The 13,615-nt window shown below is 47.7% G+C and overlaps 1 protein-coding gene across 1 annotated transcript; it reads right to left on the reverse strand.

The window, feature by feature from the left end:
• Window positions 1-1,744: 1,744 nt before the first annotated feature.
• Window positions 1,745-13,395, reverse strand: LOC144175809 (uncharacterized). Its single transcript, XM_077704808.1, has 3 exons — window positions 13,253-13,395; window positions 2,918-3,053; window positions 1,745-2,383 (listed from the first exon to the last, which is right to left on the reverse strand). The coding sequence occupies exons 1-3, from the start codon at window positions 13,344-13,346 to the stop codon at window positions 1,903-1,905; spliced, it is 711 nt and encodes a 236-aa protein (XP_077560934.1). The 5' UTR covers window positions 13,347-13,395; the 3' UTR covers window positions 1,745-1,902.
• Window positions 13,396-13,615: the final 220 nt, after the last annotated feature.

The following is a 13,615-nucleotide window of genomic DNA, read 5'->3' on the forward strand; positions in this document are numbered from 1 at the left end:
CATGCAGTGATACATATTGGGAATGCATTTGCGATTAAAATGCGGAAAGCGTTGGATGTGTCCGATAGCTCCATGTGCCCACTGGTGCACAACATGAGGGGTTAGTGCTGTGTTCGAATATATTTTATCAGCCATTATTTCCCCCAAGCATTTCGGCGTCTTGATCGGGCCTAGACCATCCACTGGGCTGGCGTCAAGAGAACAAGAAAAACTGCATTCAGTTCACGCTAAAAGCCAGTAATGCCATCTAACATAGACTACACGATCTTCGTATTCTAACAAAGGGAATATGAAATTATGCACTGCTATTGTTTCAAGCAAGGAGTTCATTATATCCGCACTAAATTGGCTTTTGCATCCCACATTACTACTCAGCTTATCCACCCTTCCTTGCATTAATCGACCAGATATAGGGGAAATCTGCAAGGTGGAGTAAGTTTCTGCAAAGGAAAGTTTCTGTGAAGTAAAGTTTGATATCCACCTGAATGCAGCCATACCGCTACAAAGGAAAGCTATACAGCTTCCTCAAAAACTTCTCAGTTGAAGAAAAATTCGTCCTGGTGCAGGATTCGAACCCGGGACCACCGCTTAACCGGAGCAGTCGCTCTACCAACTGAGCTAACCAGGAGGCTAGTCGTTTGTAGCGCGAGAGCGAATTAATCAACAACTCGAAGGGAGCGACAGGTGTTAATCGACCAGATTTAGGGTAAATCCCCAAGGTGGAGTAACTTTCTGCAAAGGAAAGTTTGACATCACCTGAATGCAGCTACAAGGAATGCAGCCGTACGACATTGAGGAATGGCAGATGCACCCATGAGTTCAGTCTCTATCGTGCTTTCTAAAACCTTTTTGCAGCATAAATTTTAATCACTAAAGGTGGTAATGCTTAGCGCTTCATAAGATCAATGATGTGAGCAATATGGCAGTCGTTAATAACGGGCGCAGTCAAAATGAAGATCACCAAAACAACTGTTCGGCCTCCTAAAAGAGAGGTAATAACTTGAAGCTTTCTGGGACAACAGGTCCTAAAGAAGTTTGCAGTTCAATAATTTTGGCGTATATATTAGGTCTCGACTGCCGGAAACACGTTGTTTATAAGAAATGTGCAGCATTCCTCAAAATGTTCAAACCCTTCTTCTGTTCTAAACCTGTTCTGTTCTATGTTCTGTTCTGTTCTATGTTCTAAACCTAACTCTTCTGGTCAACAAAAAATTGAAAAAATAAGCTTAGCCTTTAACTGTGACAAAATTTTTTATGACAGTAAGAAGCAAAGGCGTTTTTTTCTATCTTTTCGGCTTAAAACGTTTCAGCCTCACTCGAGACATTGTACATTGAATTTATTGCCGCCTGTGCACTTTCGGAATCGCCTTGAAAACTTTGACAATGTACCTTAAAGTGCTCTGCGCTGCATCGATTGAGTGACACCTCATGAAACGAAATTATGAAAGGCTTACATTCATACACATTTGTCCACTCAACAAATATTGTTCATAGTTTACGAGAAGTCCAAACCTTGTTATCCTGATTGTCTCAGCAATAGACACCATATCGTAGTGAGCACGAGGGGAGTCCCATTCTATTGACGAAAACCAGAGATATCAAGAATAACTAGAAGGCAATAATAGTAGTCAGTTACAAGAGAGCGTTCGCCAGAGCTCTTCATACTGTCTAACGTAATACTTTCATCCATGGGCGTTCCCCCCGCCTCAACATGATAGCTTGGGCAAGTAGAACCCCTGCAGTGTAGTCACAACCGGAGCGGAATTTTTATTCTTAGCATTTCGTCATCCTGCGTACCCCCAGATAACCATGACCTGCTGGTTCTGGCGATCCATCGTTTCAACTGGCTGAACCCTTCACGACATCTTCCATTTATTATCTAAGCATCGAATGAAGGCTCGGTCACCAACGGTCCTTGTTGTCCTGCTGGTCCGTGACGTACAGTTCGTAGGGGCACTGCACCGCGAACTCGTACTCCTGCGAGGGTCGATGCCGGTGCTTAGCTGCCAGAGCGAACTGCTGGGCGACGGCGCCGTGACTCGGCGTGTGCACGGCAGCCACAAATGTCGTCGATGGCGGCTGCTGAGACAGCTGCGGGGGAGGCTGCCAGGCCTGTTGCGGAGGTTGAGAGTGCCAGACCTGCTGTGGAGGAGGGTGCCAGGCCTGCTGGTGTGGCACTGGAGGCTGCCAGCCTTGCGCTTGCTGCACCCAAGCAGAACTGTAGTCTGGAGGGGCGTTCCACGGGGTCGCCACTACGGCCGGACTCGCTGGCACCGGCTGTGGCGGCGGCGGCGACGGCGGCGCCCAGTGGGGCTGGGGCCACGCAACTGCTGCCACAGGCTGCTGCTGCTGGTAAGGGCGATGCCCCAGCACTCCGAACTTCCTGCAAGATAGGCAAAGCCCGTTATACTTGGTGGAGAGGGTAGAGGCATTTTCATTTGCATAGTTTTTTTAAGACCCAGCATAATCTCTGTCAGATGAACGGCAACAGTAGGGAATAGCACGTGCCTACTTAATGTAGTCGCCACTACAGCGCATGGGCGAAATCGAAACGGCGTTAGCAAGACCGATGCAGTGCAGTGTGCGCCAGGGACACTGTAACATGAAGCTCATACAGAAGTTTTTTGTTGCCGGTGGGGTCCTGTAGGACGTAAAACCTTGAGCGCAAACGAGAACTCTACTTTGAGCAATTGAAATTCGGCACTGTTTGTTCTCATGGTCCACATAGCGTTTGCTTTTTCAAAGCCCCATATACTCAGTTATCTAAACTAAAGTGGACGTAATATTTGTACAACTTTCCCGGCCTACAATCTCTACATTAAAGCGATGTCATACAATCGCTGCAACGCCACGTAGGACTTACGGGCGCGCCACGCGCCAACCTTCAAACGTGGAGTTTGCCGCAATGTATCCTCACCCTTTGCTGGCCTTGAGCAGTTTGATCTTTTTCTTGATGAAGAATGCTTCCGCGCCGGGCGCCACACACAGGGAGAAGATGGAAACCAGGGCCAGATACTGGAACAGTTGGCGTTTGCAACTCGAACTCGTCCTGCCTGCATTTGGGATAACGGTATGGGTAGAAATTTACTCTCACGCATGATGTGTCTGCCATTCACTTTACCTAGTGAACACCCAGAGATGTCTCTCCGTGTGCAAAAACTTCCGCTGCAAATAGCTGCAAAAAAATTCCTCGGGACCATTTATGCCTGCTCACGTGCTTTGAAGGCGAAACCAGGAGGCCTTCCTCTGGCGATACCCATCAGACTTTCTTAATGGTACGTTTTATTTGCGCCCCTTTCTTTGCTTTTGTTTCGTCGTGTTTTGGTTCGGTTGTATACTTCAACGGGCAGGCTTCCTACACTTCACCCTACATCTTTTCTAGGATCATAGGTATCCGTGGCTGCGTGCACTTGTCCTACACGCGTGCCGTCACTACTGTCACACTATATCATGTCAGCGCCGCATGCACTACGCCAACTCACGTTCCACCGCTTGCAATGTCTTGAAGTAGCGTGGTTTTGATGCACCCTGTTCCAGTTATGAAGACCTAGGTTCCAGTCGAATACGAACACAAATGTGCTTTATTTACTTTTAACAGCGGTGGTCATTTTTTTTTAAGAACAGCAACGCTGGCTTTTAGCACAATATGGCACTTAACGCTTAATAATACGCACTTAGCGAGCCTGTCTGCCTAAGTTCTGGCGTGCGGGGGTCTTGTTGCAGTTCTCTAGCAAACGGTCCGCAAACAAATCCCTAGAGGGATACGGTACAGTCTGAAACAGGTCACGGGCTCCATAACGCCAAGGGCGAGCCGCACAAGGCGATGCCATAGCGAACAGAACGGGCCTCCACAAGATTTGAATTTCGGTTGGCAAGGGCGGCGCTACAGCTATCGCTTTGCTTGAACTGCTGCAACTGTCTGCTACAATTCTACAAATGTTTTGCTTCTAAGTGAGATTATCACGCCCTGATTGTCTTGCGGCTCTATCCGGGGTATAATATTGATTCGAGATAAAGCAAAATTTACAAAGGTGTATTTACAGTATGGTACAGTAAAGGTTTATTTGCAGAAGACACGGTGAAAAAGAGCGCCGGGCAAGCAAGGGAACAAACTAACGCTCGTCACCGTCAGCGTCTTCTTCATCTGCCCTCTTTTATGATGATTCCTGCGTAGCGCAGCAAATGTAGCGTCCTTTTTGCAGGGAATGTACTTAATGCCCCGAAACAATACTTGCAATGAGGGCTTGCATGGTACAAAGTATGGTAGTTTTGGTAAGCTGCGTATTCCGTCAGCAACCAGATATCTGTAGGTATCAGCGCCGTGGAAGACATTTAAGAGACGGTCCTAGTTTCCAGTGCGTTGGCAAAGCTTTTACTTCTCGACAATAGCAAAGTTCGATGTTAAGCTTCATAATTGTTTCCGTCCGTTGCGGGATTAAGCAAATATTTTTCATTGCCAAGGGAGGCCCCAGGACTTGGTAGAGTGTGTGTGTGTGGGGGGGGGGGGGGGGGGGGGCTGACCAGCTCCCATCACGCTGACTAGATCTTTCTGGTCACCCGTGCCAAGGCTGCAACCAGGGCGCAAGGGTTGTTGTTGTTAAATCTTTTATTAAAGAAGGGAAGGCCGGGGGCCCCATGGGGGAGTTCGGAGGGGAAGATTTATGGATGAAAGATATTCGTCATGAGTTCGTGGTCGTCGGGATGCGGCATTAGTTTTTCATAGGACGATCGTACAGCATTGAAAGGCCCATTTACTGGTGTATGCCACCGCTATATAACTCGCGCTATACCACTCATAGCGGTGAACTGAATGATGAGTTTGATGGTGGGTGTGTTTATCTAATGTGATGGGATTGATATGGGTTTAGGAATCTGGGTGTGGGGAAGTGAAATTTCGGTATCGAGAGAATTTGGGGCATACCCAGACCAGGTGGTGCAAATCATCCTTGATAGCTGGCTGACAGTGTGGACATTTCGGGTTTATGGGGGGGGGGGGGGGGGAGGCGGAGGGGGAGGGTACCATTTGCGGATTGTTTCTGGTTAAAATGATGAATCTGTACCGAATCTGTTAATAAATATTTCTTGGTTTATTGTAAAGCAAGGTTGGATGGAAACGTGGTCCCTCGCAATAAGTTGCTTGAGTCGGAGTTTCTTTTCATGTTTGCGCCTGTGTATGCGGATGGCGGGGGCTATGCTGGTGCTATCGGTCGTGTCGAAGCTGTCAGGAAGGTCTGAAGCCTGGCAGACCGCGGAGTCAGAGGAGGAGAAAAAAAAGCAAGCCTTCTGCGTGGCTTCGTGGGCTGTCTGATTCCCGGATGCCGCCGAATCGTGACCAGGAGTCCAGTCTATGCGGACTTGAATGTCATAGAGATGTAGGGCCATTGTTTTCCTGATAATTTGGTATAATGAAGGGTCATGGCTAGATTGAAGAGTGTGGGACTGAGGATCAAGCTTTGAGAAAATCCTCTGTCGAGGTAGAATGTACTAGGGGTTCAACCTGGGAATGTTCCTTAACTTATAGGGCGGGCTTCCAGGAAGTTTCGAACCCATGTCTGTGCTAGTTGGCTAGGAAAGGCCTTAGGAAGTTCACCGAGGATGGCGCTCTGGCTAACATAGTCAAAAGCCTTTCGGAGGTCAAGTGCGAGTACGTAGTCCGGGAGTCTCGAACAGCTTGAACGATTAATGACACGTCGCAGCAGCCATAGACTGTCGGTAGTGCCGAGATTCGGGCGGAAGCCAGATTGCGCTGGGTGTAGATATGGTTCAATATGCACCTGGTAGTGCACTATTTGGTTGTTAATGAGTCTCTCGATGAGTACGGGTACCTGAACTTACCCATCTCGTCGAACGCATCACAAAATAACGTCAAGGCCTAAAAGAAGACCATACAATATGACTAATTCACGCACATTTAATTAGTCGCATCACATATTCCACCCCATACATCACCCTGAAACACAAGGAACGAGACAAAGTCGACATACTAACTCGAAAAGCTTTAAAAATAGGACTTGGCCTCCCCGCTCAAACCTCTACTTGTGCTTCTTTTCAATTCGGAATATACAATGCCCTCGAAGAACTCCTAAAAGCTCAACCCAACAGCCAACTCACCAGACTCCTCCTTACCACTCCAGCTGACACGTCCTTCAGACCCTCGGTTACCCGACATGCACTACCTGCTTCACAAGCCCTTCAATGCATTCCGTCTTCAATCTGGTCCCGCATTACTGTATCCAAAATTGATAACAATATGCAACCAGAATTCAACCAAGCTAGAAGACTCTCCCGGGTTAGACATCTTCGACCCCAATTCTACTTTCACTCCCATACTCACTTACCCACTACCCTCTACCCGTCACGCCAGGCTCGTGTTCTGGCGGTTGTCAACTCAGAGGGCACACTTCTCACCTCCCTCACGAATCTCTCCACATCAACCACTACTGCCGAAGAAATTGCCCTAGCCATCACCGCTCCCACTGGCTTCGAATACCTTACAATTATCACAGATTCCCAGCAAGGCTGCCGTAACATTCAACGTAGACGCATCTCGCTTTCCGCCTTACGCATACTCGCATCCACCAATCCTCTTCTAGAGCTCTACATCATCTGCACCCCTGGGCCCCTTCGAGGGAAATTACGCGGCTCACGCCGCTGCTCGCGCCCTTCCACACCGGGCATTTCCCTCGGGGTCAGAACCCATGGCCCAGCCTCCTCTTCCTCCTCCCGCTGTTCCATGACGCTACCACGACATCCTCCATCATTATCGTAACCTTCGCCCCACTTTGCCTCAACCTCATCTCCAACTAACCATGTAGGAAGCAATCATCTGTCGTCCATTAGAAACACCTATTACAACGCTCCCATCCTCCTCGTCATTCCTCCTATCCAATACACCCTCACCTGTCCCTTCTGCCCCTCTCTTAATACCATCTACCACATAGTGTGGGCCTGTCAAAACACCCCATCGCTCACATCCAATCCCAGCCCTTCCCCAGAGCAGCGGGGGGGGGGGGGGGAGAGGGGAGGGGGGGGGGTTGCTGACCAGCTCCCGTCACGCTGACCAGATCTTTCTGGTCACCTGTGCCAGGGCTGCAGCCAAGGCCCAATGGTGCCTGGACTGAGGCGAAACCAACCCACTGAGTAACGGCTTAAGGACTACCGTTTGCTCTATTAAACGTTTATTCTCTCTCTTACTTAGGGGCTTTTATGAGGGTGTGCTGTCTTCTCGTTTCTTCAGGCCTTGCTTCTCCTGAATGATAGCGGAGGGAAGTAGGTACTGTTGCAGTCATACAATTCTTTTAACTTTCATGCGAAATACAATTTTAAATTTTGCCTAGAGCCGTGCACTCTCTGCCTCGCGGTGTGGTAGTGTCGTCACACACAATCTCTAGTCCCAAATCCCAACTCCCAACTCTCACAAATCCCAACCCATCTCACTTACTCCTGTGCCCTGTAACTTAATGGAACATGTAATTTTTTCCGAGCTTACCCGTTTCCTTGAAAGCAACAACTTTTTCACAGTCGCTCAGCACGGGTTCCGCAAAAATTTCTCCTGCGACACTCACTTAGTATCCTTTACCAACCAGCTACATGAAAATCTAAACAATGATTACATAACTGACTGCGTATTCTTAGATTTTGCGAAAGCCTTTGACAAGGTCAATCATTCACTCCTCCTTTACAAAATGAGCAACTTAAATATCGAGCCCTTAATAATCGGATGGATCCATGCCTTTTTAACTTCACGTGTACAGTTTGTCAACGCCAATGATTTCAACTCCCCCACAGCCCCCGTTCTTTCAGGCGTCCCCCAAGGGTCGGTACTTGGACCTTTACTCTTTTTAATTTATATAAACGACTTGCCTAGTCACATTCACTCTCAAATTTATTTATTTGCTGACGACTGTGTCATCTCCCATAAAATTACTAGTGACTCGGATATTACAAACCTTCAGACCGATCTAAACACTGTGACATCTTGGTGTCAAACATGGCAAATAGAGCTAAACATTAAGAAATGCAAAGTTATGCGAATAAGCCGTAAAGGTGATGTGCCTCCAACATACTACCTAAGCAATTCCCCATTAGATCCTGTAACATCGTACCGTTACGTTGGTGTTTACATCACTGACAACCTTTCCTGGAATACTCATATCGAACATATCACAGCAAAAGGTACCTCCGCAGAAATTTCTTCCTTGCTCCTGCAGCTCTAAAACTGCTCCTGTACACGACATAAATCCGCCCTCAACTTGAATATGCGTCCTCAGTGTGGGACCCTGGTCACTCCACATTAATAGACATGCTTGAGCGAGTTCAGAACCGTGCATCCCGTTTCATTTTTGGTAATTATCATCGCACATCCAGTGTAACGCAGATGAAGTTTCACTTGGGCCTTCCCGCACTAGCTACCCGAAGGAAAAACGCCCAGCTCTGCCTCTTTCACAAAATCTACTATCATAATCTTGCTTTGCATGCTATCTGATAAGGCCTCCAAATTACATCTCATCGCGCCAAAACCATCTCCAGAAAGTTTATGTTCCTCATTCAAATACCGTCACACATTCAACCTCATTCTTGCCCAAAACATGTAATGACTGGAATCGTGTTCCCCATTCTATCACCAGCATAGTCAATCCGACTCTCTTTAAAAATGCCTTGAGTAATTTACTCACGCCATAGTGTTCTACTTTCGTTTAACTTTTTCAACTCCGGTTCCCGCTATGTTACCCTTGCAGTGTCATATACGGCATGCGGAAATTCAGCATTGTGGAATGTGATTTATGTGCCCTTCTGTGCTGCTGTTTTTGTTTGTTTTGTATGAGCATGCGCGGGCTCTGTTCAAAATTATCTGTAAATTGGCATTGCCAAAATGATTCTCTTCTTTTTTTTTCCTAGTGTACACGATAACGCTATAGATTGTTGGATATACCGTTTCTTGTTCTTGTGTGGGCATGCGTTGTTGAAATAAGGGCCTCTTTTTCGCGTCTGTACATTTTTCTTCCATTTTTTTTCCTTTTTACCCGCTGTTCGGTGGAAAGTCTAACCACTGGTTTGTGTTCTCGTTATTTGGAAGCGTTTACGTTGCTTCTATTTGACTGCCAAGGCTTTTTTTTTGTTTTGTTTATGTTTTAACTGTGCACTGAGTTGTAACCCAGTAAACAGCCCATACAAACTTGATGTTCTTCACTAATGTTCTTTTCGAAGTATTTTTGTGCTTGTATAGTTTCTTACTTGATTATTATTGCCCCTCTCCTCTACAATGTATTTTTACCCTGAGGGTACAATAAATAAATAAATAAATAAATAAATAAACTCCTCAACTGAGCAGTGGAAGGGTCGGACGACCAGCTGAAATCCAGATCACCAACAACATCTGGTAGACCGGGCGAGACAGGCCGCCCAGACTCAAGGTTTCCTAGACTAAGGACGTATCCCACCTGGCGATAAACCATGTCCACTGAACGTTTATTTCTAATCATCCTACTTCTTTCATGCAGGTGATTTATCGATTACCTGTTGCATTGCAATCATCAGAGGTCAAATAATAACGTGTTCAACTGTGATGACACAGGCGTCAGACACCTCTTTGATGCGATTTCAGCTTCTCCAGTATGTTCTTGGGTACGGCAAGGTAACTGGCGCTGCAGGCATTTTACATCGCGGCAGAGCGGAGTTTTCTGGGGACATAATGGGACATCACGCCCACCCAAGAGCACGTTACTTCTTCATTGTGCGCTGAAGATGGCCACACAAGGCGTAATAAACAAGTCTGAGGTCATGTACCGTAGTAAGAATTAAAACGGGTAGACGCAATGAGTATTCATCTCACTGCCCTAGTAAGCCTCAAAGCACGGGTGTTTTGTTGGTATCAAAACAAGAGATTCAGAAAACCTCAAGCACAATATCTGAAAACGATCGGGCTTGTGTTGTGGGTAACAACGACTGCCACACGGGGTATATAATGTATTTCATTTTGTTGTGAAACAGGGCAGACGCTGGTGATAACGAACGTGCGGCAGTCGACACTGCCTTAAACACGCTTAAAGGAATATCGCACGCGTTATAAACGCGTGTCATCATTCCGTTTACAGTTTCCATTGCAGACCTTGTACCTCATGAGAGGTCTCTCCTGGACATCATCTTCCAGATACCTCGTCGGGCGATCAACCACCTTGCGTAGATTCTCCAGAAGTCAGTCGTGAAACTCTTGCTATGCCATGTAATTCACCCTTAGCTTACCAAATCACCACAACGATACCTTGTATTACTTAGAAAGAATACAAAAATACTTCTAAGAATACAGACGAAAACTGCAACAACAAAAGGAACACATTTCTGTAGTTCCAACCAGCGTTAATGCTGCAAAGCGATCTAGTAACATTGGTCCCAATGCCAGCGGAAGGCGTTTCTCGCACTAAAGACCATGACGCAATGCTTTTCATTCAGATCGAAGCTGTATTTGACTAAGCAAAATGAAAATCCACCTGTCCCGTGCACTCCAAAACCACCTCCTGCGGAACCTCGTGCGAATGCGTGAAAATACGCAGTTGGAGAGGAGTTGGAATTATGAGGGTAGATATTGGTTGGGTTTATAGATGGCGTAGCTGCACTCTCGCATCTACTGACCCTGGTAAGTGGGAGCGGTGCATCGGAGGGAGCGAAAAAGTCTTCCTCGCAGCAGAGCGCGCGCGCAGCGAGATACTGCGGGAAGCACAGGAAGAGAGAAAACGGCGGGCAGAGACAGAGGCGGCGGCGCGGGCGGAGCAGCGTCAACAGGGCAATGGTGAACATCAACGGCCATGTCCCTTCAAGATGCGGAAGTCAGACGTCAGGTGTACTCCCGGGGAGCATACAGCCCATAACGAGGAGAACACGGTAAACCCCCGGCTGCCGCACGTTACAGCTTCGCTTGTTAACCATGAGTACAAAGTGTATTGGCGCATTTTAGGGGCGAAGCCCCTTATGGGCTGGGGCTGTTGACGTCTCCTGTCGTCGTCGTCGTCGTCGTAATCGTTACCTGATGTGGTCACGGTACTAAAACACTGGGAAACTCGTTTACGCCTCGCGCTAGAACGTAACGCGTACTAAAGAAACACGGGGCACTCGTTTACGCCTCGCGCTGGAGCGCTTCGTAACGAGCGTACTAAAACAACACGCCTCGCGCAAGAGAGCTTCGTGCTTCATGGACAAGAGACATTTACAGCAAAGCTGTATATCTCTGCCCCCCATCAGTTTCATCTCTGTGAGCAAAAACACCAAGGCGCCAAGAATACACTTATACACTGCATGCGTACTTCGCCCCTCCCAAGGTTTCACGTTAGTGGAGGTGGCCCGGGATTTTTTTCCTATCCATTTATTCATTTTCATTGGTCTTAGTAACATAAATTAGCTCTGTGTTTCAACGTTACTTACTAAACGTATTGGCGCTATCATTTTCATTGCCGTCACCGCCCTGCGCTGCCCGTCTGCTGCTTTTGGCGCACACAGTTCATGCCGATGTGGTATTAATATCGAAACGCTTCCCCCGGTGATGGAAAGCCGTACTGATGCTGCCGATTCACTCACTCCTCGAGATGCAAATCGATCAGCGCGGTGATAACTGAAGCCGCCATTTTGTTTTGTTTTAACAGCGAAGCTGTTGAGCAAATCGTTTGTGTATGGTGTCCGCAGTTAAAAGTACCGGGAAAGGTGGTGGTGGTGGCCCCAAAAATGGCGCATACCCACTTAGGGGGATTGGCCAAGAAGAGTTATGTTTTCATTACAATCAATCATGCGAGGCAAAATAATGGAGCAGAACAAAGAATTTGGTCTAGGTTAATGAGAGAGAGAGAGAGAGAGAGAGAGAGAGAGAGAGAGAGAGAGAGAGAGAGAGAAAACACGAAAAAAACAACAGAGAGAAGAGTAGGAAAACTATAGTAAAATTCAGCCTAATCGGAATGTTTTTAACACTGCAGACGAGCTGTCTCCGAAATGAAGGAGTGGATGGCGTTGCACACGTCCCTATGTCATCGGCCCAGCCTAGTCCCCCGAAACGACAAAAGCACCGGTACCGTCAAAGGTAGTCCAAGACGTAGCAGGGGAATCTCTAGCAGCCTTCTCCAATGGTTAGAAAATCGGCGGCAAAAAAGAAAGAAATGCTCTTCGGATTCAATTTCTGGGCAAAAGTGGCACAAAGGGGATGTTATAAGATTTTCCCTGTATAAATACCGATTAAGTGGCGGCACACCACAACGAAAAGAAGTTAGCAATACTTCGCACAAGCGAGTTTGGCATAAACTTCTCTCCCAGCGGTACCTGAGGTGTTCAAGTTCAGGAGAAGTGTTCAGACCATGATCGGAGACATCTTGATTGAACAGGTATTGGCGATAACGTGCCAACAACACGCAAGAAAACGGGGGAAGAACCTCGACTATCGGTAAAGCCAAAGCAGTTTTAGCTAATATGTCAGCGGTTTCATTGAGGGTTAACCCACAGTGGCCGGGCAGCCAAACGAGCCGAATCTCCCGCACGGGCCAAATGCTCGTGCACGCGTCCTTCGAGCGTACGTTCGTCAAGCTAAGCATACCCACTTAGCGAGATTGGCCAATATTGGCCAAAAAAAAACTCCAGCGTTCGCCGAGTGCCTCGAGCGCACGTTCGCCAAGCCAGCATACACACCCAGGGAGTGTGGCCAACCATGGCCTCAAAAATAACTCCAGCGTTCGCCGTATCGCGGGAACACTTGCTCGGAACGAGAAAGACACGTCATAGCGAACGCCCCTCGTTCGTTCGTCCTTGTGTCGTCGCGAGCATGCGACGACAACCAATTAGCCAAACTTAACCAACTTAAAACGATGGCACAGTGACACGAAATAAAAAAGTGGCTGACCATGGAATTCAGTCTGCGCGAACCACAAATAACTTACAACGGGGTAAAGGGTACCAATATTCGAAATATTTGACCTGTAATGTCTCGTTCGGTCGGGGGTTCACGTGATTTTTTTACATCGTCAATATCGATATGTACCCACCGTTATCAAGTAATGTGCCCAGTAAAGTATCTAACATTCGGCAATGAGTATCCTTCAACTTACATTATTCGTACATTAATCAACTTACGTTATTGCAAATCATACTACACATCGGTTTTACTAGTGAACCATAGCATCTCCTTCGTTGCGTCAACTCACAACTATATTCTTTTTTTTTTTCCTTTCCAAACATTATTTCCGCTGTAGTCCGCAGCTAGAGATGGAGGGGCCGCACGTACCTCGACACCGGGGTAGATCGCACCCGGGCTGCGGCTGTGGCGGCCGCCAGCACGGCAGACGCCATCCGCGGAAAGTCTCTCGTCGGGTGACCATGGTGTGAACCAGGGCAAGGGTTGGCGCAACCTTTTTGAAGCCTCGCGTAGCGGGGGCGGGGACGCCCCGGGGTGGGGTGTCGCCTCATCGAAAAACGTAAGCGGCACGCTTTTCGGGGTCGCCCGCCCGCATCTCCATGCAAAACGGCACCTTCGAGACATGAGGGGGGAGATCGGAGGAGGAGAGGAGGAGGGCGATGAGACATGCGAAGCTATACTGGGCCGAACAGGACCTGTAGGTTCCAGGCAGCCAGTGCTGTCCATGAGGTA

Source organism: Haemaphysalis longicornis, unplaced genomic scaffold (assembly GCF_048455015.1).
Source record: "Haemaphysalis longicornis isolate Haplotype H1 unplaced genomic scaffold, Haemaphysalis longicornis Haplotype H1 scaffold_3, whole genome shotgun sequence".
Lineage (NCBI taxonomy): Eukaryota > Metazoa > Arthropoda > Arachnida > Ixodida > Ixodidae > Haemaphysalis > Haemaphysalis longicornis.

Bases quoted from the DNA above. Each gene is read 5' to 3' on its own strand.
- LOC144175809 (XM_077704808.1), bottom strand. From the start codon at position 13,346: ATGGTCACCCGACGAGAGACTTTCCGCGGATGGCGTCTGCCGTGCTGG. The intron at 3,054-13,252 runs GTACGTGCGGCC...TCCCAAATGCAG, and splicing joins CGATCTACCCCGGTGTCGAG to GCAGGACGAGTTCGAGTTGC. The intron at 2,384-2,917 runs GTGAGGATACAT...CCTATCTTGCAG, and splicing joins CTGCTCAAGGCCAGCAAAGG to GAAGTTCGGAGTGCTGGGGC.